Here is a 25,156-nt window from a genome sequence, read left to right on the forward strand (position 1 = left end):
ACCCACGTTTCCACCCGGGTGTTTAAAACCTACCCCCGGTGGCACACATACCCCGCTGTAGTAGATACTCTGAAAGAGCCAACCCCCAACTTTTGTTTTGTAGAATGTGTTTGAGTGCCATCTACACTGTTTTTCCCTCTTCTAACTCATATTTCTAAGATGACTTTCCCTTAGTCTGGTAAAATTGACGTTTCGGGAAGATGCGACATGTTTATCCTAGAAAACTGACCTCGACTCCTAGCATGGACAGAATGTGGCTAGGATGTGTTTGAAGGTTTGTTTAGAAAGAGAGCTAGAGCTTACTCCACGTAGAGGTAAGTTCGTTTTTTACCTCCATGAAATGGTGTTTTTGTCCTGTCACGGTTAGAACCTCTGACAGTAGCTTCTTTCATGGTTTATCTAGTCAAGTTCAGGTGTTTTGATAGCTCTCTTAGGAAGGAGAGTGACCTCCCCACCTATTCCAGTTGAGAGCTTGGCCCTCACCTAAGGCTCTTTCCAGAGAGGTAGAGAAGCAGAAGCCGACTGATTTTCAAGCTATTTGTTCATTTGCTCTCTGCCGCTCTCTCCTACCAGTGGAGAAATGAGAATTATTGGCCCAACCCCTGGCCCATCTCCCCCCAGACCAGCCCCCAGGGGACTCTTCCGCCTCTTTTAGCCTGACCTGCCTGATTTTACAGTTCCCAACAAGCCCTCCAGCCCTGTTTTACTTTGCCCCGGGCTGAATTCCTCCCTGATTAGCACTGCTTACATCTTTTTACCTCTCTGTAACCCTCTCCCTCTGCCTTCCAATCCAAAGTTCCCTCTACCTTTCTTGAGAGTTCTCCCCAGACTCCTCTCTGCTACATACCCACACACCCTTTTCCAGAAGGGTTCAGTGTCTACTTCGGGCTCCAGCTAACCTTCGGGTCCCTCTCTAACTCCTCACGCCTCTGTACTATTTGGTTCCTTTCCTTTGGCTTCTGAGCCCTTTTCTCAAGCAGTTTTCCTAGATGCCAGGTTTCTCCAAGGTCCCCGCAAGACTTTTTAAAGGATTCCTTAGAGGACTGAAGACCGTTTAACTTTTTTTAAGATAGCAGTGGGCAGGGGAAGTTTGGGGGCAGAAGTTGGATAGCCAAGGCCTGAGAAATAAAGATAAGAGGGTGTACCCCTCCCCCAAGGGACAAAAGAGAAGGTGGATGGAGAAGGGGAAGTAGCCTCAGGCAGCATTAGAATGATGCTACCAGTTCTGTCAACATACTTAGGACAGACGCTTGCACCTGCGCCACACCCCCACTCCCCGCCCCCCACACCCACTCCCCGCCGCAGCTGGACCAGGAGATTTCGATCGCCACCTTTCTGACCCATCCCCCAGTGCCCCCGGGCAGACACAGCCACGCCCGCAGTGCCCCAAGCTGCCTGCCTTGCTGTGACTCACTTCCTCTATATGGGCTGCTGAGGTGGCCTGAGGCAGAGGACACCACCAGGCCTTCAAGCTGGGATTTACGTATAAGCAGGCTTCGTGGACAGGAGAAGGCATGGACCCCAGCTGAGGAAAGTCAGGCTGGCTCGTGCAACACAGAAGCCTGTTTGGGTAAAGGAGTAGAGCATGGCTACTATGTGAGCAGAGGGATTCAGGTGCCAGGAGTTCTGGGGAGAAAAAGTTACATAACAAGAGAAAAATACCCGGGAGGAATTTCTATGTGTTCTGAAATCATGCAATGCAAGATTTTGCAGAAGAGCAATATGGGGTTGGAGTTGAACCCGAATTCACGAGTCAACAGTTGAGGCTCTATATATTACTGCCTGTCCCCTATATACTCTACTAAGACGGACCCCAAATCAGCTATGCCCTCATCTAAGTAATGAAGAAAGCACAGGAGAAGTTAGGAGACCTGGATCTGGTTCCAACACCGTGGCCCTTGGGAAATCACTTTGCCTCCTGAGTCAGTAATAAGAGTAGACCAGTCATCTCCAAGAACCCCTCCAACTCTGAAATTCTAAAATTTAGAGCACAGGGGTAAAAGGTGATTAGTAAATTTGAAAACAACCTCAATCTGGCCCTGGAGTTGAACAAAACAAAACGCCAGGACAAAAGAAGTGAGTTTCCACCAAGTTTCAGTAGAGCATCTCCCGTACTCCCTCCTCACGCTCCTGGACCACAAGGACCGCTCTTCTGCCGTGTGGTTGCCCTTCTGCGTACATCCTTCAAACGCAGGATTCAGCCTTGCTGATCTGCCAGGAATCCCTCACAGAAGTTCAGACTGGGGAAATAAGAGCCCTCTCCCTCTCCCTTCATTTCCCTCTAAACCTACTTGGAATGTGTGTCCAGAATGGACTCTGAAGGATACGGAAGGCCAAAGGCATGGGACTTGAGAAGACACTGTATTGGGGTAACCCAGCCTAGGACGTTTCCTGCAATTGTCTTGAGGTCCCATTGGTCGGGGGGAGGTCCCTTGAGTAGGTGTCTCCTTGAGGCTCTTCTGCTGACCATGCCTGCCTGCCAAGTCCACCTAGGAACCTGATGTCCTCCAGAGACTGCACTTCCCAACAAGCTCACGAAGGGAGCCCCTGGGTTATCTGTGGGTGGAGCCAGCGCCTCGGAGGCCTCAAGTGGCCACTAGAGGGCATTCGGCTCTCGGTGGCTTCTAATGCCCTCCCGTGGCCAGATTGAAGATTGGCAAAATAGAACTTGCGGAAGAGAGCCAAGACTGGACTCCATAGGGAGACAAGTTAACAATAACAGTTCCTTATAAAATAACATTGTATCAATATTTATTGTTACATATTAGTTAACATTTTGACATGTGTACCTACTAGTCTGTGCGAGCACTCTTCTAAAGGGGCGCCTGAGGGGCGCCTGGGTGGCTCAGTTGTTAAGCGTCTGCCTTCGGCTCGGGTCATGGTCCCAAGATCCTGGGATCGAGCCCCGCATCGGGCTCCCTGCACCATGGGAAGCCTGCTTCTCCCTCTCCCACTCCGCCTGCTTGTGTTCCCTCTCTCTCTGTGTGTCTCTCTGTCAAATAAAATAAATTAAAAATATAAATAAATAAATAAATAGATAGATAGATAAATAAATAAATAAATAAAGGGGCACCTGGGTGGCTCAGTTGGTTAAGCATCTGCTTTTGGCTCAGGTCATGATCTCAGGGTCCTGGACTTGAGCCCCACATCGGGCTCCCTGCCCTTCCCCACTGAGCTTCTCCCTCTTCCTCTGCTCGCCGCTCCCCCTGCTTATGCGCGCTCTCTCTGTCAAATAAAATCTTAAAAAAAAATAAGGTGCTCTACATGTATTAATTTATTTCTCACAACAGCTTATAAACACTATTATTATCTCTGTTTTAAAGATGAGGAAACTGAGCACAGAAAGGTTGAGGTAGGGGTGCATGGGCGGCTCAGTTGGTTAAACATCTGCCTTTGGCTCAGGTCATGATCCCAGGGTCCATGATCTGAGTCCCACATTGGACTCCCCGCTCAGTGGGGAACCTGCTTCTCCCTCTGCCTGCCTCTCCCCCTGCTTGTTCTCTCTCTCTCTCTCTGACAAATAAATAAATAAAATCTTTAAAAAGGAGAAGAAAAGGGGCGCCTGGGTGGCTCAGATGGTTAAGCGTCTGCCTTCGGCTAAGGTCATGATCTCAGGGTCCTGGGATCGAGTCCCGCATCGGGCTCTCTGTTCTTTGGGAGCCTACTTCTCCCTCTGCCTCTCTCTCTCTGTCTCTAATGAATAAATAAATAAAAATCTTTTTTTAAAAAATTGCCATTAATTTAAAAAAAAAAAAAGGAGAAGAAAGAAAGTTTGAGGTAATTGCTAGTCACATAGGAGACTGGAATTCTGAGTCCAAGAAGTCTGGCTCCAGAATTTTTGCTTTTAATCACCATGCTGAAACTGAGTCCCATCTTCCAGGTTGCCAGGTAAATTACAGGATGCTCAGTTAAATCACAATTTCAGATAAACAACAAATGATTGTTATCCTAAGTATATCCCATGAAATATTTGGTTCAGACTTAATACCAACAAATTATTTATCGTTTACCTGAAATTCTAATTTAACTGGGTGTCCTGTATTTTTTTTCATTAAATCTGCCAGCCTTATTTTACAAGGCATTTTTCTCTGCCAAATGCCATCACATATATTACCTAATTCAGTCCTCCCAGGAAGACTATTCTCAGGTGCCCAGGATGCCCCCTCCACACACTTCAGTCTCTCCCAATAGTCCCATTTTTTTCTCAGGGAAAGAAACAGACACAGAGACCTGAAATGACTAGCTGAGGTTACAGAACAGAACGATTGGCAGAGCTGGGGCTTGAACCCACTTTCTCACGGCAAAAATTGGTGGATGTTTCCCAGTTTAACAGGAGACAAAGTGAGAAGCAGTGATTGCCACCAAGGAAATCTCCCTTCGTGCATTCTTAGGCCTGGTCTGCTCTGTGGAAGAGGGGCAGGTCCCTCCCTCCTCAGGGACGTGAGAGAACCGGCGAGGGCCTTTCTTGGCGGGGAGAGGGGCAGAGGAGTGGAAACAGCTCTCCAGCTTCTGTGCCCAGCCCCCACCGGACTGGAGGAAAGCAGGAAGGAGACTGCTCCTAGGTCCCAGGCTGTGAGGCTCAAGCGACTACCTGCTAGGGGCCCCGGGGCTCCCAGGGCTGCTCACCTGCCGCTCTGTGCACTGGCAGCCCCAAGCCCAGCTGCAGCGGTTGCATCACTACTGCTAAAACAGTCCTAGCAGCCAAAAGGCCCCAGAAGGAATCGAAGACACAGGAACCCAGGGAGCCTCTCCCATCTCCCTGTTGCCTTTTGGGAGCATCCTGCTTCTGTCCACAGGGAACACTCTTTGCATTTTTCTCCCTTGACTCTGCTGATCTGTGCCCACCCTCAAATACCTGCTCTTTCTTCCCCTGCCCTTCCCACCCAGGCTGACTGGCTCTGATAAGGTAGTAGTAGTCAGGGAGTTTGGGGGTTAGGACCCCCTCTGGGGTGCAGGCTGGGGTGCCCTGCTGGTATGTGCCCCAACAGGTTTTTCTCTATCAGCCTCTAAATCAGCCTGGAGCCTGTCTGACCTGTCCCCCCAGGGAGCTGGGGCCAGAGGCGGAGCCAGGTCAGAAGCTGGACTTAAAGCCTGGGCTTCTATGGTTCCCCCCTGGCCTCACAGGGGAAACAACGCACCTAGCCTCTTGTGTCCAGCTGAGCTGCTGAGAGGCTGAGCAGAATTTTCTCTCCGCGGGCTGAGGCCCGGCTCCTGGGAGGAAAGATGCTCGCTAGGGAGGGGTTTGCCTGTGGGACCAGGTACGGCCGGGTCCTCTCCCACATTTGGGAGGGGCCAGAGCCCAGGCGACGGCTGGGCTGGGCTGCTAGAGAGGTCATCTGACTGGCTGCCCGGCCTGGGAGGCACACTGGCCGACCACGCAGAAGCCGGTGCTCACACAGGCAGTTGCCAGGCTGTGACTGCCACTCGCCCCCAGCACCTCCAGGTAAGCACTGGACCTGGGCCCTCAGGGGGGAAGGAGGAGGGAGAGCTTGTGGATCCCTTGGGAGAGGGAGAAAGGAGTTTTCTTTTTCTTTTTCTTTCTTTTAAGACTTTATTATTTGACAGAGAGAGAGACAGCGAGAGAGGGAGAACAAGCAGGGGGAGCAGCTGAGGGAGAGGGAGAAGCAGGCTTCCCGCGGAGCAGGGAGCCCGACGCGGGGCTCGATCCCAGGACCCTGGGACCATGATCCCAGCCGAAGGCAGACGCTCAACGACTGAGCCACCCAGGCGCCCCTGGAGTTTTCTCTTTCTAATGTGAGTGCTTGCTCCCTTGTCTAGGCACCCATGTACCCGAAGGAACACATACATCAGCCCCGAGATCACACCTGCTGAGCTGAAGATCACTGCCAGAGACTCCAAGGAGGAAAGGCAGGCAGCAGGTAGACAGCCTGGTGGGCAGGGGGCAGGGGCTTACTCCTGGGCTGGGGCTGAAGGTGGGGAGATGTTTTAGAGGTTGTTATCTCCCACCCCACATACTTAATCCTGCCACATCGCCTCACCTCCCCTGCACCGCCCCAGGAACACCTAGCCAGGCCATCAGAAGGAAGGGATATGGATCTCAGAAGGGGGTCATCCACCTGAGACCAAAGTTTGGGAGCCTTGGGACCACCCTGGAGTCAGGGAGGGTTTGTTTGGTGCTCATTCTAACAGCATTCCTGATCAATCCTTGCTTCCTGAAGGAGGGGTGAGAGGTGGGGAAGATGGGTGCTCCCCACTGAGCACCGATCCCAAGGGTACCCATGTCATCCCCTTACCCCTCCATTTGGGCTCCCAAACCTGACAAGCAGGTTGATGTTCTTTTTTTTCTGCAACATGGGAAAGGACCGGCATGGGAGGTGGGCCTCAGGGTCTGGGGGTCATAAAGAGGCCCAAAGGGCAGGAAATTCTCCTCAGTTGGCTCCTGTTTCCCTCCCTGGGACAGCCAGTCATACCATGTCTGTGGCCAGTGGGAAGACAAGATCATCCCTGACCCAGGAGATCCTCAGCCACCTGGGCCTTGCCAGCAAGGTAGGGGCTGTGATCGTTGGAATCGTTGTTACTATATCAACTCCAGGGCGGTGAAGGAATGGAGGATGGGAAAAGGGAGAGCAGGCCCTGAGACCATGCCAAGGGCCGTGCTGAGGCACTGGGGCAGGCATGTGTGGACCTGTGATGCTCCCCCCAACCCCCCACCCCTCATGCTCTTACAGACTGCAGCTTGGGGAACCCTGGGCACCCTCAGGACCTTCTTGAGCTTCAGCGTGGACAAGGATGTGCAAAGGCTGCTGAGGGCCATTGCAGGACAAGGTGAGCCCTTTCCTTCTGCACCTGAGGATCCACCTTTTAAAAACCAGTCTGCAGGGCGCCTGGGTGGCTCAGTTGGTTAAGCGACTGCCTTCGGCTCAGGTCATGATCCTGGAGTCCCTGGATCGAGTCCCGCATCGGGCTCCCTGCTCGGCAGGGAGTCTGCTTCTCCTTCTGACCCTCCCCCCTCTCATGTGCTCTCTCTCTCATTCTCTCTCTCTCAAATAAATAAATAAAATCTTAAAAAAAAAAAAAAAAAAAAACAGTCCGCAGACCAAGAAGGAGCCAGGAAGGAGGAAATGACGTTGTTCAATAAATGTTTGTGGAATGCCTGAATTCCTGTATGTCAAGTACCATGGTAGGTATGTCATTACCATTCTCAGGACACCCTTGTGAGGTAAGTCTTATTTCCATTTTACAGATGAGGAAACAGGCTTGGTGAGACAAAGAGGCTGGCCCAAGTTCACACAGCTCATAATGGCAGGACTGGGATTCTAATCTAAGTCTATAATCACCAAGCCATTTCTCCCCCACCACACCAGGCCACCTTCACCTAATTTTGGGTCAGGTTCGCATGCCATTTTGGCATCTTATTTGCATCTTTTTTTTTTTTTAAGATTTTATTTATTTATTTGAGAGAGAGAGAGAATGAGAGACAGAGAGCATGAGAGGGAGGAGGGTCAGAGGGAGAAGCAGGCTCCCCGCCGAGCAGGGAGCCCGATGCGGGACTCGATCCCGGGACTCCAGGATCATGACCTGAGTCGAAGGCAGTCGCTTAACCAACTGAGCCACCCAGGCGCCCTCTTCTTTTTAAATTCTTTTTTTTTGAGAGAGAGAGAGAGAGAAAGTGCTCAGGAGCATTGGGGGGAGGGGCAGAGAGAGAGGAAGAGAATCTTCAGCAGACCCCGCTGAGCACAGAACCCACCACCCTGAGATCATGACCTGAGCCAAAATCAAGAGTTGGAAGCTTAACCGACTGAGCCACCCCGGTGGCCCTGCATCTTCTTCTGAGGCTGAATGGAAGTGGGGATGTTGCAACACCCTTTGGAGGCTTCAAGTCCAAGGAGGAAGGGGATCCCCGCCCTGTAAAGATTCTGTTGGGTTCCGCCCAGCTGATGACCCAGCCCTCATCTTGGTTCAGGTGTGGACCGTGGCTCCATCGTGGACGTACTGACCAACAGGAGCAGAGAGCAAAGGCAGCTCATCTCTCGAGCCTTCCAGGAGCGCACCCAACAGGTAAGGCCGCTGACTTCCCAGGAGCAGTGGACTGGGGTGAGCAGCCCCCTGGAAGACTTGGAGTACAGCAATAGCAGCTGAGAGGGGGATGGCTGGTGCTTCTGGCCTTAGGAAAAAACCAGCCAGATGTTCCCAAAGCTCCCCACACATCCAGGGCCCTCCCCATGGTGCCCGCTCTCTGCCATGGGGACCTTTTATTGTAGGACCTGCTGAAGTCCCTGCAGGCAGCACTCTCTGGCAACCTCGAGAGGACTGTGATGGCTTTGCTGCAGCCTGCAGCCCAGTTCGATGCCCAGGAATTGAGGACAGCCTTGAAGGTACCAGCAGAGGAGGCTCGCTGGGTGTCTAGGAAGTGAGGACACCACTGAGGGGAGGAGAGGGTTGACTGATTTGCCTTTGCCCACTCCAGAGGAGTCGACTTGGCAGGGGCCCCCTTTAAACAGCCCATAATGACCCTTAAAGGACAAGTGGTCGGCCTCTGCTCTCTGCCATCCTAATGACATGGCCCAGTGTCAGAGTGGCCTCCCAATTTCTTGTAGAACTCAGGTTCTGCTGAGGATGTGGCCGTGGAAATTCTTGCCACCCGAAGCCCAGCCCAGCTGCAGGAGTGCCTGACGGTCTACAAACATAGTAAGAGCACGTAAGGAGAGGGGAAAGGGATGGCAAGACAGCGCCCACTCTCTGGCACTCCCTACAGGCAAGCCCTCTGGGAACGTGTCTGCCCCAGCTCTGTTCCCTTGGGGTCTTCCCCCCACCCTTGCCAGTTCTCAGTCTCCCCCAGGGCGAGAGCCCAATGTGATAATTTCCTTTCTTTCTTTTTTTTTTTTTTTTTAAGATTTTATTTATTGAGCGAGATAGTGATAAAGAGAGAGCATGAGGGCGCCTGGGTGGCTCAGTTGGTTGAGCGGCTGCCTTCGGCTCAGATCATGATCCTGGAGTCCCTGGATCGAGTCCCGCATCGGGCTCCCTGCTCAGCGGGGAGTCTGCTTCTCCCTCTGACCCTCCCCACTCTCATGTGCTCTCTCTCATTCTCTCTCTCTCAAATAAATAAATAAAATCTTTAAAAAAAAATAGAGAGAGCATGAGGGGGGGAGAGTCAGAGGGAGAAGCAGACTCCCCACTGAGCAGGGAGCCCGATGCGGGACTCGATCCCGGGACTCCAGGATCATGACCTGAGCCGAAGGCAGTTGCTTAAACAACTGAGCCACCCAGGCACCCCGATGATCATTTCCTTTCTTTAAAGAGAAGCAATGAGTAGCCATCTTAGTCTGGGGCTCCAGGGCAGATTCCGAGGTAATGACGTCGGGCACTGTGACGATCCCAAGGGTACCCATGTCATCTTCCCAGCCCCTTCCTGATTCTGCCCTCACACCCCATCCCAGGCTGAATGGAACCTTGTTGCAGCTGGGGGGAAAGGTGGAGGACCTGCTCTCTAAGTCATGGGTACTACCCCTCAGGCCCCTGCTTGACTGCCACATGCCTCACCCACTAATTGCTAACTGGCCTTCCCTCATCCTTATCTGAGCACCCCCCCTTTTTTGCTTTCCCTAATTTTCCTTTGATGGCCATTCTTGGTCTTTCTAAATTCCTCTCCTACCTCTCACTTCTTTTTTTTTTTTTTTTTTTAAGATTTTATTTATTTGAGAGTGAAAGAGCACAAGCAGGGGGAGAGGGAGATGGAGAAGCAGGCCCCCCACTGAGCAGGGAGCCTGACGCGGGGCTCAATCCCAGGACCCTGGGACCATGACACGAGCTGAAGGCAGACTGAGCCACCCAGTCGTCCCCTACCTCTCACTTCTTGCTTCTGTTTTTCTTTTCCTTCTTTTTCTTTCACTTCTTCACATCCTTCCACATCACTTCTCCTTGCCTCCAATGAAGGGGCCAGGCCCTAGCCATCCTGCCTTATGATGTAAGTTTCCCTATCCCCCTTGACTGCTGGCCGGCCCTCAAATAACAGACGCCTCCTTCCCCTAGCAGGTTGGCTCCCTGTGGTGCATGACCCTACAGCGCATGGGTTACTCACAGCTTAGGGATGTTTTCAGGGTGGCCATAATGGTGCTTCTGCTTTACATCCTGGGAACCAGCAGCCATCAGGCTACCCCCAGCAGGAGATGACAGTGTAGGCAGGGCACAGTGGGTTGGGCATTTGACAGGGAATATCTACATTGGGAAAAATCAGGAGACTTCAGAGAGCTCCTGCCCCCACCCCAGATTTCCAGGTGGAGGCTGAGGAGGACATCAAATGTGAGACCAGCGGCATCTTGCAGGAACTGCTCCTGGCCCTGGCCATGGTGAGGAGGACTGGCCTTCAGGAGAGTAAGGGGGCTGGGGGAGAGGGGGGAGCATTGCTTTGGTATAATTAACAAGAGAAGGCTTTGGGGAGAGGGCTTTGGTTGGTTTGGGTTGGTTGTCCTAGAGGTAAAAAACTACCCCTCAAAGAGTCCTCCTGAGAGAGTTTCTTCTAGGGGGCCCGTGAGAGCTACTCTGGAATCATTGACTATAACCTGGTGGAACAGGATGTCCAGGTGAGCAGGGGTGAGGAGCTTGCCCAGCCACGCACGTAAGACACCCTCCTCCACCCACTCCTAGAGCCAGTGACAAGTGTCCCCACTTGTCCTGCAAATCTCTCCTTGCCTTGGGGGAGTCCTCAGTGACAGGTGAGGACATGAAGTTTCAGGTAGTGACCATCTGAAGGCTTTTCACTCGTTTAGCCTCTGATTCCTGAACTCACAGGCAGTGAGCTCGTCAACTGACACATTCTCCTCTCAGGGGCGTTTGGGTGGGGTAACCCTCCTCAGACTTTCCCTTGGAGATTAATTCCTTGAGTGCCAGGATTTCCCCAAATTGGGGAATCGAGCTGTGAGGGCAGAGTCCCTCTCTTAGCCCTATTCCCTTTTTGTTTGTTTGTTTTAACCATAAATAAAGGCAACCGCTTCACAGGTTCAATTAAGCTTTTCCACTCTGAATCCCATTTCCATCATCATGATCACAGATTCTGGGAACATCACAACCGTGGCTCCCGTACCCCCAACCAATGATCCCGGTTTACTCCTCCCTCCCAGGCATTAAGACAGGCTGAAGGGCCCAGCACAGAGGGCACGTGGGTCCTAATCTTCACCCAGCGAAATCCTGAACACCTCGTCCGAGGTACACGCAAGACTTCTTGTCTTCCCCGCTTACTCTAATGATGAGTTTTGGCTGAGGAAGGTGGGGAGGGCTCACCCTTCTCTGTGATAATCAACCCCCGCTCCCATTTATCTTTCTAACTACCTCCCACACCCCCCACAAGTGTTCGATCTGTACCAGCGGTATACTGGGCACGAGCTGGAGAAGACTGTCCACCACCTTTTCCACGGAGATGCCCAGGCAGCTCTGCTCAGCCTAGGTAGGGCCTGTTCAGCACATGCCGGGTAGGGCTCTGGCCTAGCGTGGGAGCTGGCTCTCTCCATCTCTCCCTCTCTGCTTGCAGCCTCGGTGATCAGGAACACACCGCTCTACTTTGCTGATAAACTTCATCAAGCCCTCCAGGTGAGAGGGACGCTTCTTTCCCCTCCCTTTGGGACAAAAACTGGGGGAAGACATCTTCTGGGCAAGAGAGAGGAAGTTTCACACTGTTGCTAATGTGACAACCACATATTTACTTTATAAACATATAGTAGCTCTCTTTTCCTAGGTTTGCAAACTGTCTTGTGAATAATAGAGGCGTGAGCCGTGGTTAAAGCTAAATGAGTTGACTCAAAAGGGCACTGAAGCCAAAATTTTGGCCTAACTGATGTCTAGGTGGCCAAATATAGATATGAATTTGCTCTGTAAGACAGCACCATGTCCAATTTCAGTTGTCACCGGAATAATGATGGTGATGACAAGAACCAACATTTCTTGGGTGCTCTCATTGTGTCCCAGGGCCTATGCTGAACTTGTTACACACATTTCAATTAATCTCCATGGCCACCCTCCATCTGTCTTATAGATGAAAAAACTGAGGTACAGAGAGGTTAAATTCTTTGCCCAAGGTCATATACAGCTAATAAATCATATAGGCTTCCTATAAAACACATAATGGCTAATATAACATTGTATGTTATTTATGTTGGAATTTAAAAATAATTAAAAACCACACACACATAATGGTCTTATAAGACATTTAACTGCCATGTGTCAACTCAAATAGGTGTTGGTCTATCCTATAAGCTAAACCATTAGAGTTCTAGCACCCAGGACCACCTTTCTCCACACTGGTCGGACCTAGTTCCCTATTATCCACACCTAAATTGGTGATGTTGGTTTGAGTAATTTCATAAACAGAATCCAGTCGTTCTACTCATTGAGCTAGGTCTCCTATTAGTACAACTGTCCCCCAAAACCTATAAATAAAAAACTCACCCAAATTTTTAAGAAGATAAAAGGAGTTATTGTTTTGGTAGATGGCATAGCTTCTTGTATACTGAGTGAGAAACCATCATGCCTTGTTGACAGCTATTCAAAAGACAGTACATATGTGCACTTATTTTATCATCAATGGAGATTTCCATTTTGACAGTAGATTAATATTTTACTTACCCAGTAAACTCTGTACTATTATACTGAGCCAACACTAAGACTGATTTGAAGAGTTCTGGTTATCTGTCTAAATTCCGGTCATAAACAAACTTGTATCCCAGCAGTAAATGATTATAATGTATTTGGATTGTGGGACCCATGCTCTTAGTTGTAAATGCCAGGTTTATCCTAGGAGTCACAAAATAATATAGGCCTATTTTTCTGAAAAGTTTTTTTTAAAAAGGAAAAACTCAATCATATGCTTCTTAACTCTCTTATGAGAAATATATGAAAACATAGATTGTGACAAATATTTATTCAGAAAAATGACCTTCAGTGAAGGCTGATTCAGGAAAATTGGGACCAATCTGAACCATATAATGAATGTTCACTAAAAGGTCCTGGGGAAGTATGAGATGCCACGTACATTCTCAAGTAACAAGGCAAGAATTATGTTTAATGTAGGTTTGCTAGACAGGGTGCTTGTGCATCAATGTTCCAGAATTTTCAGTAATGAGTACCTTGCCCCAATTCTACAACTTTGGAGTAATAAGAGTTGGAAGAAGGGGAAGAACGGATATTAGGGAGCGATCAACAATCTTTATCACAATACAAAATTGATGATACATGAAATTTAAGATAAAGCAGCTCTCAGCACTGACCATGAGGTAATGAGTCCAAATGAAATATGGCATCCTGTTACTTCCTCATTTTCTTTTTTTCTCCCTCGTGGGAATTTATGATCTGTGTAGATGCCTTAAGTGTGGGTATCAGGCAGTTCTGGGAAGGGTCTCGTGAGTCCGGTAACAGGAAACACCGGGAAAGAAGCTTTTAGGAAATTGTGACAGCGCCGGTATACAGCCCATGACATAAGTAGGATTTTTGCAACCAACGTTTTTATTTAGAAATCTCTCATGATAGCTAACACATTCATTATAATCAGTTAAAATTCATGATTTGATATAACCAATTATAATTCACGTATTGTACCTCTATTATTTCTAAACTGAATCCTCCATTACTTTCCTTAACCAAAAGGCAGGAGGCTTGGTACAGGCTTAGGAGGAAGACAGTGATGCTGGACCCAGGGGTCCAACCAGGAGAAACTGATGTATACAGATGGGGATGTGAGGTGGCCCTGGTAGGTCAGGCTCAGAACCAAAAGCCACATGACCCTGCTCTCTCTCAGAGCCCCATCAACTCAGTTTGGGGATAGGCTGGGTATATCCTCCTTGGACATTCACTAACTTGGAAGTTGAGAACTTCTTGGCTTTCATGCTGGAAGTCTTTATAGGTAGCAAGTCTTTCCTATCCTTTTTGGAGGAACTGCCGTTGGAGCTGCCCACCACTGAGATCTTGAGGAATGAGGCTCTAAGCTAGTGGCGTGGCCTAGAAAGACATGTGGCCAGGACGAGAATTAACCAGCTGCTCCCACAGAGACCGATCTTTCCTGCTATATCACCTTCCATGAGGGTGGACAAGGATCCATTTTCCTCTTAGATAACGTACACTTCTCTTTTCCCTGGATTCACACCTCGCTTCCCCTTTCTAGAGTAATTTACCATGCTGTCCAGTCTCTACTCTGTGAGAAGCTTACTACCACCCTCTCCCCCTTCTGTTTCTCCCTCTACCAGGACATCAAGCCCAATTACCAAGTCCTGATGCGCATCCTTATCTCTCGAAGTGAGACTGACCTTCTAAGCATCCGATCGGAGTTCAAAAAGAAATCTGGCAAGTCCCTCTACTCTTCTCTCCAGGTGAGACTTGGCTCGTTCTTAACCTGGAGCCCCAGAGCTTCACCCCTTACCTCCACTCTGCCCTCCCTGCACACCACCGAGCATATTCATGCCCTGGAGAACTCATGAGTCTTTGGTTAATTTCGTACACAACTCTTGACATCAGACAGTTCTGGACCAGCACAAGGGAGGAAACAGAATGCCTGGGCCATGGTGGTAGTGGGGTCTAACACTTGACTCTCTTGTCTGCAGGAGGCAGTGAAAGGGGACTGCCGGTCAGCTCTACTAGCCCTGTGCAGGGCCGAAGACATCTGAGGCCTCCCTGGCCTCCTGCCCTCCCTACCACACCATGACATCCAAGGATCTAAGATCTCCATGTTTGGCTGAGCCTGCCGGAAATCAGCTGGACCTCCAAATAGGATAACCCCTCACTGAGCGCCACATGTTCCAGCTTCTTGTTGAGGCTAGAATCTGAAGTCTCTTTTGAATCCCTTGATTTCCTCATCTCAAAGTGATGCCTTACCTGGGTCCCCCATCTCTGTCTTGGGTATAGACAGATCTTTGATGGTTTCTGCCCTACTCATCCTTCCCATACCCTGGCCAAAACATCTCACCGATTCTTGAATTCTTTTGGCAAACTTCACTGTTGTTTGTGTTCCCTGATTGAAGTTTGGGTGGAGCAGGACATGGGCTGGGAGGAGGCCTTGAAGTTGGAGGTGCCTTTGATATGCACTTGGATATTCAACAGGGATCCTGTTTGAGGCTCTAGGGCTGCAACAAACACCCCCCTCGAAGCTCCCCGCCCCCCAATTATTCTCTCTTCCCCAGGAAATTTCAGGCAAAGTAACTGAGAAACAGGAGCCGGAATGAGGTCAGTAATAGAGGCAGCAAAGGACCATCTGATCAAGCTGCCCTCCCCTGCCTGGGAAGTCATAGGTTAGCAGGGAGCACAACGCCCAAATCGCATCTGTCCAAAGCAGGGACTTGGAAACCCACTTCCCAAACTGGATTACCATTTGCATCCAAGACCTATCAAAAACTAATACAGACAGAAAAGAAAATAAGCAGGCTTTGGTTCCCTCTGCTGGCCCTATTAGAAATGACAAGCAAAGCCACCCTCCGGGCCTCTATAACCTCGCCCACCTTTTTGCATTCCCTAATTGGGGCAAATACTGAACCCCAAGTGCGGCAGAGCAAGGCAAACAACAGATCTCAGGAAAGAAGTTTTATTTCCAAACCCCTAGGAAAGCCATTACAAATAATGGAGATAGAAACCCAAACCAAACCCTGAAACAATTGGAGACAGGCCAGCAGGATGGCCAGGAAGGGCCCAGCGAGTTGGGGGTGGAAGTAGGCGAGAGGCATTCTAGACAGGGACCTCACCCTGGAGCCTGAGTCCATATATGAGTGTGACTGTTCTGGGGCAGGGGCGCTGGGAACCAGAAATCCTCACCCCACCAACCCCAAAGTTGCCCTGGACGACTGGGAGGCAGAGAAGGCGGCAGGACACGAGGGCAGGATGTTACGGAGTCTGACCTTGGCATTTACTGCCTGCTCTGATCCCCCACGTCCATAAATACATTACCCTGCATATCTCAGGGGTTGAGCTGGGGGAGCAAGTAGAATAGCCATCACCTCCGAAAGAGGGAGGGCAGCCCCAGCACTGGGCAAAGCTACAGGACGACACAGTCTGAGTCTTGCTTCGGCCTCTGCCGACGCTCCCCGACTGGGCGTCCAGACGTGGCTCCTCTCCCCTGCATGGGATTTAACAGTGGGTCACTCGTCAGCCCGGAAGAGCACAAGGACAGAGGTTCTAGAAGGACGTGGGGGCAGGAGCAGGAGGGGCGGGGGGCTGGGGGGAGAAGATGGGACCCAGGGGAGAGGAGCACCTTGAAGAGACGAGGGCAGGAATCACGAGGACGAGCAGGGCGGAGCTCGGGGCCCCCGGGCAGGCGGGCAGGGCGGCGAGCCGCTCACCTGGGGCGAGGCCCGCACGGGCGCGGGGGGGCCTGCTTGCTGCTGCCGGTACTCCTCCTGCTGAAGCTGCCGGGCCAGCTCCAAGTCGCTAAGACCCACCGTGTCCTGCGGCTGGTGCTGCAGGGACAAGGCGATCAGGTAGTCCTAGAGAGGGGCCGAGAGATCGGGAGCAGTGAGGTCGCCGGGGCCTGGGGCACATTCAGGCTGGCTCTAGGTTTCCAAACCCATCTTTCTTCTCCTTCAAATTCACCAGCTCCTCCTCCAGAGCAAAACACACAGCCAGTACACTCGGTGGTGACCGAGAACACGCTCCAGGCTCCGAGGCGGCCCGGAGGTGGCGGTAAGGGGGCGTCGTGGCTCCTGAGGTCTACGTGAGGAAACGCACGTCACTCGCCTAGGGCGAAGAGCTCTCCGCACCCTTCCCAAAGAGCCCACACACCTGGTCGACCTGCCGCCGCTTCTCGGGGGAGCCCCTCGCACCTCCTGCTCCAGGCCCCCTGCCGAAGGAATGACTCAGGTGGAAGTCCGAGTCGCAGAAGCAGCTGTCTCCGTCGACGGTGTGCAGGCTCTCCCACACCACCTGCTCCTCCTGCAGAAAGCCCTGGTCGGTGACCAGCAGGTACAAGTGACCCTGCGGAGAAGAGGGCGAAGTTCGTGGGCGGCACGGCCGACCCAGAGGCGCTCGGCTGAGACGCAGAGAGCGTGTGAGGCGCCTGGCGTGCCAGCCGGGGCGAGAGGGCGCGAGCCGTGGCCGCGGGGAGGAGGCCGGGCTGCGGCGCCGCGGTCGGCTGGGCGAGAGGAGGCCGGGCACCGTGGTCCCGCGGGAGGCCTCGGCCCGGGGCCCCCACCGGACGCTGCTCCCTACCCTACTCCCCGTGGGTCTCGGGGCTGGCCTAAATCCTCGGAGAGCCAGAGACCTTTCCTTCTCCCATTTAATTCCATTCTCTTCCTGGGAGAGGACTTTACTCGCCTGTCCCACTGAGGCCAGCCTGAGTCCGTAGGGCTTGCTCTGGCCAGTGAGAAGGTGGCAGAAATGACACGTGTCATCTCCAGGCAGAAGCATTAAAAGCGGGTGCGGGGTGTCCCTCTCCCTTTTCCCTCCCACATTCCAGATGAAGGCCGTGTCGTCAGCCTGGGTCCCAGAGCGAAGACGATGTGGGACAGAATGGCAGCCAAGCCGCAGTGGCCATCCAGCAGGAGAAATAAACCTCGGTTGTGGTAAAGCACAGGGATTCTCGGGGTCATCTGGTACCTGAACTTAATCTACCCTCTCCTGTCGGACACACTGACCCGGAAGAAAAAACCTCGAGGAAGTGACAGCACTCCACCCGCCCCACCCCCGTCTCATCTCCAAAGCCTCATCACCTTGTGCTTAGTCATGGTGCTAAAGTGGTTGTTTCGGAAAAAGACGCTAAGTTCACCCTCCTTGGCAGCTGCTGTTAGCTCACACAGCCCGTGGTAGGTCAGCTGGGCTGCAGTGCTCTCCAGGAACTGCTCTGCGATCAGGCCTGTCAGAAGGCACAAAATGGCGCACGAGGGGCTTGGCTTCAATCCAAAGTCCACAGTGGGAAGAAGGATCACCCAGAGAGTCCCTGTCAGAAGCCCTAAGGATGGTCCCACCTTCTGAGATCCCTTGAAGCCTGGCTGTATTCATTCATCCAACAAATAGTTACTGAGCGGCCGCCTTGCGCCAGGCGCAGCCCTAGGTCCTGAACGCAACAGCCAATTCCCCCAACTCTCTCTCATGGGGTTTCCATTCTAGGGGGATGTGGTGGGGGGAGACAGACGGTAAACAATACACCGAGGTAGCCATCATTCCCTCCACAGAAGACCCCCAGAAGAGAAAGCAGGGCTCTACCACCTTCTGTCACAAGGTTGGTGTCACTAGAGTGCTTGCAGGTGATGATCTTCTCCACCAGCTGGTTGTAACTCAGTTTCCCAACTGCGCTCACAGCCTCGGGACTCTGCATGGGCAGTGGGGTGGGGTGGTACCAAAACAATTAAGAACTTTTTAGGAAGGAAACGAAGCATGCCCACAGGATTGCAACCCTATAACCAAAGGTTCCTGAAACTGCATTTCTGAAGAACTGACCTATTTGCATTTGGTTTTGCCCATGTTTGCCCCTCAAAAAGGTTAAAATTCAAGGAATTCTGCACTGGGTCCAGCCTCTAATGCCTATTCCTTTCCCAAGCCAATCTAATCCCTAACTCCCTAACACCCACCCCACAACACCTTGCTTGTCTGTCAGTTTGCGTTGGATAAGAGTCTCATTTGGGCCATCCCACCCTCACCTGCGGATCAACCAGCCAGCCATGGTACAGAGGTATGCCTAGGAGGTCAAAGATACTGCACTCAGGAGTATACTCAAAATCAGAGACCCCTGTGAATCGCACGTTGACATCCAGACCCGTGGCCAGTTTAGGCACCACCGTCATTGCATCGTCCACATTCTGGGGTTAGAAAAGAAAATGATGCTTATATCACATCAACACGTTAGACATCTTCAAATTATACAATCTTATGTGTCAGTTATATCCCAATAAAGCTGGGCAGGGGGAGAAGAAAATGATGGTTACTCTAGCCTCCCCTCCCCTGACTCCTAGCTCCAGAAATAAAAAAAATTAATCCTGTTGCTTTTCTTCCCTGGTTCTCTTACAGGCCATTCCATTCCTCCCTTGCCTCAACCCTTCTTTATCTTATATAAAGGAACACATTTTCTAGGACAGAGATATACCCTCCTCCCCCTGCAGAAAGAAATCATAGTTCAAGGGGCCTTCTTGAGAAGCAGAAGAAAAGCTTCTCTTCATAGCCTAGGTGTCCCCTTACAAACCTGCAAACTCCCATGCCCCCAGACCTTTGCCTTACCTGCTGAAAATTAAGCTGAAGTCCCTCTGACTTCTCCTGGGGCTTGATGGACAGGAGGCAGTCTCCTACAAGACAGGATCCCTCATCAGTTTTCCCCAATTGTCCCAAAAGCTGCTTCCTCTTCTCCTGGAGAATGGTCACAGACCACCGACTTTCAGAGCTGGGAAGAGCCTTAGAATCTAATCCAGACCTTTCACTTTTCAGAGGAAGAGACACAAAGGTGAAGGGCCCACCCAAGGTCACATTGAAAGCTCAGGGCAGAAGTAGGGTTATAATCCTGGACTCCTGATACCTTGATTTTTGCTTTTCATTCCCCAGCCTTGCAGAGAAGCCCTGTAGACCTTCACCCTCCTTGCCACATCAGAGCCCCAAATGGGAAGTCCCGCAATATTCTGGATTTCTGGCTGAGTGGAAAGTGTAAGCTCTTGAACCTTCTGTGTAATTCCTCTCCAAGGCCCAGTCACTCACCAAGATGGGCCATGAGCTCATCTGATGTGATCACTTCCTTCTGAGGGGGCAGCTTCACCTGGAGGCAGAAGGGGTGACCAAAGGGTTAGGCATGTGTGCATTTTCCTTCACAGAGCACTGAAGGAGAAATACATAGAAGGACGGGGGCGGGGGAGGGGGAGAAGGGGAAGGCATGGTGGGAAAGGCTTGCAACTGCAGTGAGGGAATGAATGTGAAGTATTGCGAGACACTCCCATTTGCTAGACAGTAAAAGATACAAGAGTAGGACAGAGAATTGTTTTGTTTTGTCTTGTTTTTATGAATATCTTATCTCACTTGTTCAAGCAGGAGAAATAGAGACAATAATCTGGAAAGTTTTGCCTGGTCTGAGAACAGCAGAGGTGTTCTCAAGGAGGTGGGTCAGGGAGGGGGACTCTCCCCAGCAATTTCTGAGCCCCCGTCCAAACTCTCTCTTACCTTCCACTGAAGAAAGAGGATGTTCATGATGGCAAGGAGAGGGCAAGGGCCATTAGAGCTCTGGGTGATGATGGGTGTCCGTTCTCCCTTCCAGGGGATCCACTTTACACAGTAGAAATCTAGCTCAGGCTGTTGGGCCCTGGGGGTCAGGGGGAGTTCTTGGGGCCTGGAGCAGGCCCCCACTGTCTCTACCTCAGGCTGTGTCCCGTGGGCTGGCCCCAGTTGGCTGGAACTCACATCAGGTGGAGGGGACTCAAGGTTATCCTGGCCCTGGGCCAGCCGTGAAGCTTGGTCTACTGGTGCCTGTTCTCCGGCTGTCCCATCAGCATCTCCAGCATCCTTGTCCTGGGGGTGCTCCTCTGGTTGTGACAGGACCTCATGGTTTTCAGGGCTGACTGCTTCTGCAATCCTGGCCTCACCAGAGGCTGGATGCTCAGCTTGATGGTGTTCCATGGTCAGAAGAGGTCAACTGAGGGGCACCAAAGGACTTTCCTGCCCTCAGGGAGTTGCCTGATCTAGGCTTGATAGATAAAAAAAAGACTGATCCAATAAGAAGGAAGTCATTGGGCTGGAAAGCAAATGGACCCAGAAAAGTCTTATTAAAGGACTACAGTATGGAAGGCTAGATAGTGTCTACACAGTCACTCCCGGCTACAGGGAGTGCATGTCTTTCTCGGCTGGGTAAACAGAAGGGCCCCAGCCTGAGCTCTTTTCACCTCTCACTTGCTGTGACCACATGGGACCAATGAGGGTAGAGGGCTTTCAGGCTGGGAGGAAGGATTCTGGTAGGATTGAAGTCATTGGATGGAGTCAGCGTCCCTAAAACAATAAGGACAAGGAATGGAAAAAAGATGGAGAGAAAGGGAAAGTAAAAGGACAAAGACAGAAAGGAAAAAGAGAAAGAAGCGTTAAAACTGTACCATTAACCCTGAACAACAGGGGTTTGAACTGCGCAGGTCCGCTATATGCAGATTTTTTTCAGTAAATACATGAACAGTACTGTAAATGTATTTTCCTTATGATTTTCTTTTTTTGTTGTTGAAGTATAGTTGACACACAATTTACATTACTTTCAGGTGTATTCCTTGTGATTTTCTTAATAACATTTTCTTTTCTCTAGCTTACTTTATTGTAAGAATACAGTATATAATACATATAACATACAAAATATGTGTCAATTGACTGTCTATGTTTTTGGTAAGGGTCCAATCAACAGTAGGTGATTAGTTCAGTTTTGGGGGAGTCCAAAGTTATACATAGATTTTCAACTGTATCAGTGTCAGTGTCCTTAATGCCTGTGTTGTTCAAGGGTCAGCTGTGCAAATGGTTATTAATACAGTGATCTTTAGCTCACCCTGTAACAGGCGTCAGGTTGGTAACCCCCACCATAGCCAGGATGGTGTCATTCCTCTACCCTACACCAACCACCCCCCCAAGCTGTTCACGGATCATCCAGAGCACAAACAGGTATCGTTTTTTTTTTAAGATTTTATTTATTTGACAGAGAGAGACAGCGAGTGAGGGAACACAAGCAGGGGGAGTGGGAGAAGGAGAAGCAGGCTTCCCGCAGAGCAGGGAGCATGATGCGCGGCTTGATCCCAGGACCCTGAGATCATGACCTGAGCCAAAGGCAGTCGCTTAACCAACTGAGCCACCCAGGCACCCCCAAACAGGTATCCTTAGGGTTCCCTTTTCTCTGCTCCACCCCAAGCGTGAAAAGATTAACAGTCACAGAGTGCTTGGGGTGAAGAGTGGAGATACAGGCATATCATGACCCAAAAGATGAAACGCCGGGGAGAAAGAAGTCTACTGAACTTTACACAATCCCAAACCACAGCAAAAAGGTTTTGGGAGGGGCTTCCTGTAGGCCCGAGAGGGGAAATGTAGGCCGTGGGGACTTGAATCAGAGACTGGTTCTGGTAAGTAACTTCAGCACAAAAACCACTCCCCCGACAAATTCTGTCAGTAAATTCTTGACAGCTGGAGTTGAGGTACCAACTTCTCTTCAGTTCCTCTCTGCTCCCCAAATCACCTAAACCCAGAGATACTCTCTTGCCCACTCTTTATATGGAATGTGACAATGCTGATTATTGATTTACATAAGAAATACTCGCTCACGGGGCGTCTGGGTGTCTCAGTTGGTTGGGCTGCCTACTCTTGATGGTGGACTCTTGATTTCGGCTCAGGTCATGATCTCAGGGTTGTGGATTGAGCCCCGTGTGTGTCTGTGTTGGGCTCCATGCTCAGTGGGGAGTCTGCCTGGGGATTCTCTCTCTCCCTCTCCCTCTGCCCCTTCCCTCCACTCAAGTTCTCTCTCTCTCAAATAAATAAAATCTTTAAAAAAAAGAAAAGAAAAGAAAAGAAATATTCCTTCATGATGAGCACCAGGTGATATATGGAAGTGTTGAATCGCTATACTCTATACCCAAACTAATATAACACTATATGTTAACTAAGTGGAATTAAAATAAAAACTTAAAAAAAAAAAGAAAAGGAACTACTCCCTCTGCATTCATCTACCTACCTCTGTGTATGTTCTTTCTGTCTGTTCCCACCTAGGTCATCTTAGATGTAAACCCTGGACCTGTTTAACCTGCTCTCTGTATTGGCACTATGCATCGAGTCCAGCACAGACATTTCATTAAGGCTGTGGATAGCAAACAATAAAAAGCCATAAACCCTGTCCCCTGGAAAACATCTCCCTTCAACCTCCTAGCTCCCCTCTCCCCCTTACTCAGGGTAAGAAAAGGGGAGAAATTAGACTTTTCAGAAATCTTGTCTTTTCTCCAGCTCCCTCCTAACCTGACACCATGCTTCCTTCTTGTAAAGTGGCAGCAGTTCAGGGCTAGGTTAAGGCCTGGGAGATGAAGTTGAAAGACAGAAAAGTTATCAAAAGAAGCCTGGTCACCCCAATTGATCCTCCTTCTGCTTCAAATATAACTTATGCTAGTTGTGTCTCATTTACATGTTGTTAATTTAGAATCAGACTAGCAAAAATTGCCTGAGCACCTTACTTTTTTTTTTTTTTTTTGGTCTCTCATCTCCTTTTCCCCTCCCCTCCCAAATGACAGGCTGAGCCTTGGAAGCAGAAATCAGAGCCTGAGAAAGTTAAAAGAGCCCGGAGAAAAGCAGCATTCATTTCTTATCTTTTGTGTCCAATGCTAGAAATGATCAATAATTCAGTGGGGGTTGGGTGGTTAGCTGGCGAGGGGGATGAGCCAAAAGGAACCGGAGGGTTTCTGGAAACCGGAGGGAGCTGGGTCTCGGAGAAACTGGGCAAAGCTAAGTGGGCTGAGTCTTAAGAGATGGAATGAAGATAGCCACTCTACAAGGTGCACTCCTGGAGGGGTGGGCACCAGTATGTCCGAGCAGGAAAGGATGAGGGGGAGGGCACTCAAACAAATCAGGATTTCATTCTTTTCCTCTTCTTTTCTCAAGTCCCACGCATTCTCTCCTGCTGGAATTATCCTCTGGTGGTGGGTGAGGGAGGTAAAATAGCCCTGGCCCCTCCCTTGCAGTGGCAGTAAATAGCCAGAAGTTGGAAGAAGCAGATAAAATGGGCGGGTAGCTTCAGTAACACACGCACACCCTCAGGAACTTTCCCACTGCCATCTCCTTCTCAGTCTGACCCAAATCTTCATGCAACTACTGGTTTAAAATTTTGCCCCCAAAGGGGCGCCTGGGTGGCTCAGTCCTTAAGCGTCTGCCTTCGGCTCAGGTCATGATCCCAGGGTCCTGGGATCGAGCCCCACATGGAGCCCCACATGGAGCCCCACATGGAGCCCCACATCGGGCTCCCTGCTCCGCGGGAACCAGCTTCTCCCTCTCCCACTCCCGGTTTGTGTTCCCTCTCTCGCTGCGTCTCTCTCTGTCAAATAAATAAATAAAATCTTTAAAAAAAAAAAAAAAGAGGGGCGCCTGGGTGGCTCAGTCGTTACGCGTCTGCCTTCGGCTCAGGTCATGATCCCAGTTTCCTGGGATCGAGTCCCACATCGGGCTCCCTGCTCCGCGGGAAGCCTGCTTCTCCCTCTCCCTCTGCCCCTGCTTGTGTTCCCTCTCTCGCTGTGTCTCTCTCTGTCAAATAAACAAAATAAAAAAATTAAAATTAAAATTAAAAAAAAGAGAGAGAGAGAAAATTTTGCCCCCAAATAAGTCAATCACCTCTACCATGCCCTGTCTATTTGCTTGCAAGTGAGAGGGGGAAGTTTTCCTTACACGAAGGAAATGCAGAAACCAAGCTCATCCCTTTTACATATCCTTCCTGCCTTAGCTCCTCTCAAAATCCAGACTTGTAGAGACCAAAAGTGGAGGGACATTTCATGTCACCTCCCCAGAGCTGCAGAGGAAAATGAGAACTGGGCGGGGGGCGGGGGCGGGGGTAAAGGAAACGGTTAAAACAAAGTTTTTACCTTAAAGAAGTGGGTGCTGCTCCAGGATAGAGGAGGAGGGTCCAGCAGTGGCAATTCGATGAGGAAGGTGGCTACAAGGAGGGGCGCTGCCACAGTCCCAGCTGCCTTCCAGCTGTCAAGGCCAGAGCTGATCCAGGTCTACACAGGTTTATGAGCGCCTGTCCTGGCTTGGCGGTGGCCACTTCCGGACTCAAGCCCACGACTGAGGTCACCAGAGGAGGGTGGGGGGCAGGCAGGAGTGCAGCCCAGGTGCTCCCAGGTCGCTCAGAGCGTCTTCAGGATTCCTGAGTTGCCGAGTCTAGGGCGTGCGCTCCAGGCCCTGACTACAAGCTGGTTTTCAAAGGAAGTTTGTGGTTTTTCTTTTTTCTTTCTCTCTCTTTTTTCCCATCGGGACAAAGAAAAATTAGTCAAGGACAAGCTCCCTGGAGGAGGAGGGGCTTGCCCAGCACTGGAGAATTTCCATCAGGGCTTTCTGACCTGGTCAGCAGCTTGGTGATCAGCAGTGAGAGAGAGAGAGAAACAAGGAGAGAAAAACAACAGACCCTTTCTCTTCCCTCCGCCTGCTGCTGGAAGGGACGGAGCGCTTGTGCCTCTCTGGTGAGAATAGGGAAGAGCAAGTGCCCTTGCTGATGGTGGGGAGGAGCAAGGCTGGACAGCAGCGGCTGGTTGGATTTGGGCTTTCTCAG

The 25,156-nt window shown here is 50.7% G+C and overlaps 2 protein-coding genes across 7 annotated transcripts; one reads left to right on the forward strand and one right to left on the reverse strand.

Moving 5' to 3' along the window:
* ANXA9 (annexin A9) lies at positions 1-15,402 on the forward strand. Its single transcript, XM_045896692.3, has 14 exons — positions 1-5,443; positions 5,779-5,879; positions 6,422-6,507; positions 6,690-6,786; positions 7,925-8,019; positions 8,223-8,336; positions 8,559-8,649; positions 10,231-10,310; positions 10,485-10,544; positions 11,082-11,166; positions 11,309-11,404; positions 11,489-11,547; positions 14,193-14,315; positions 14,547-15,402. Exons 3-14 carry the CDS (start codon positions 6,433-6,435, stop codon positions 14,607-14,609), a joined length of 1,038 nt encoding a protein of 345 aa, XP_045752648.1. The 5' UTR covers positions 1-5,443; positions 5,779-5,879; positions 6,422-6,432; the 3' UTR covers positions 14,610-15,402.
* Positions 15,403-25,072, reverse strand: MINDY1 (MINDY lysine 48 deubiquitinase 1). 6 transcript variants are annotated; one of them, XR_008507712.2, is made up of 10 exons: positions 24,471-25,071; positions 20,062-20,880; positions 19,606-19,663; positions 19,138-19,202; positions 18,564-18,722; positions 18,133-18,235; positions 17,637-17,779; positions 16,752-16,902; positions 16,272-16,415; positions 15,403-16,048 (listed from the first exon to the last, which is right to left on the reverse strand). XR_008507712.2 is itself a non-coding variant. In XM_064588498.1 (10 exons), exons 2-10 carry the CDS (start codon positions 20,512-20,514, stop codon positions 15,968-15,970), a joined length of 1,398 nt encoding a protein of 465 aa, XP_064444568.1. In that variant the 5' UTR covers positions 20,515-20,843; positions 24,471-25,071; the 3' UTR covers positions 15,417-15,967. The 6 variants fall into 6 exon arrangements, 5 of the variants coding, with proteins under 5 accessions (XP_064444570.1, XP_064444571.1, XP_064444568.1 ...); XM_064588498.1 differs by having other exon boundaries at positions 15,417-16,048; positions 16,711-16,902; positions 20,062-20,843; XM_045896688.3 differs by having other exon boundaries at positions 15,417-16,048; positions 16,711-16,902.
* Positions 25,073-25,156: the final 84 nt, after the last annotated feature.

Source organism: Mirounga angustirostris, unplaced genomic scaffold (assembly GCF_029215605.1).
Source record: "Mirounga angustirostris isolate CCGP_5_RB_7025 unplaced genomic scaffold, mMirAng1.0.hap1 SCAF_4, whole genome shotgun sequence".
Classification (NCBI taxonomy): Eukaryota; Metazoa; Chordata; class Mammalia; order Carnivora; family Phocidae; genus Mirounga; species Mirounga angustirostris.

Coding starts and splice junctions, on each gene's coding strand:
- ANXA9 (XM_045896692.3), top strand. CDS start 6,433: ATGTCTGTGGCCAGTGGGAAGACAAGATCATCCCTGACCCAGGAGATC. Junction 8,650..10,230: donor CCTGACGGTCTACAAACATA/GTAAGAGCACGT, acceptor CCCCCACCCCAG/ATTTCCAGGTGGAGGCTGAG. Junction 10,545..11,081: donor TGGTGGAACAGGATGTCCAG/GTGAGCAGGGGT, acceptor CCTCCCTCCCAG/GCATTAAGACAGGCTGAAGG.
- MINDY1 (XM_064588501.1), bottom strand. CDS start 20,514: ATGGAACACCATCAAGCTGAGCATCCAGCCTCTGGTGAGGCCAGGATT. Junction 19,664..20,061: donor TCCTCTTTCTTCAGTGGAAG/GTAAGAGAGAGT, acceptor TTCTGCCTCCAG/GTGAAGCTGCCCCCTCAGAA. Junction 16,416..16,710: donor AGCGGCGGCAGGTCGACCAG/GTGTGTGGGCTC, acceptor GCCCCTCTCTAG/GACTACCTGATCGCCTTGTC.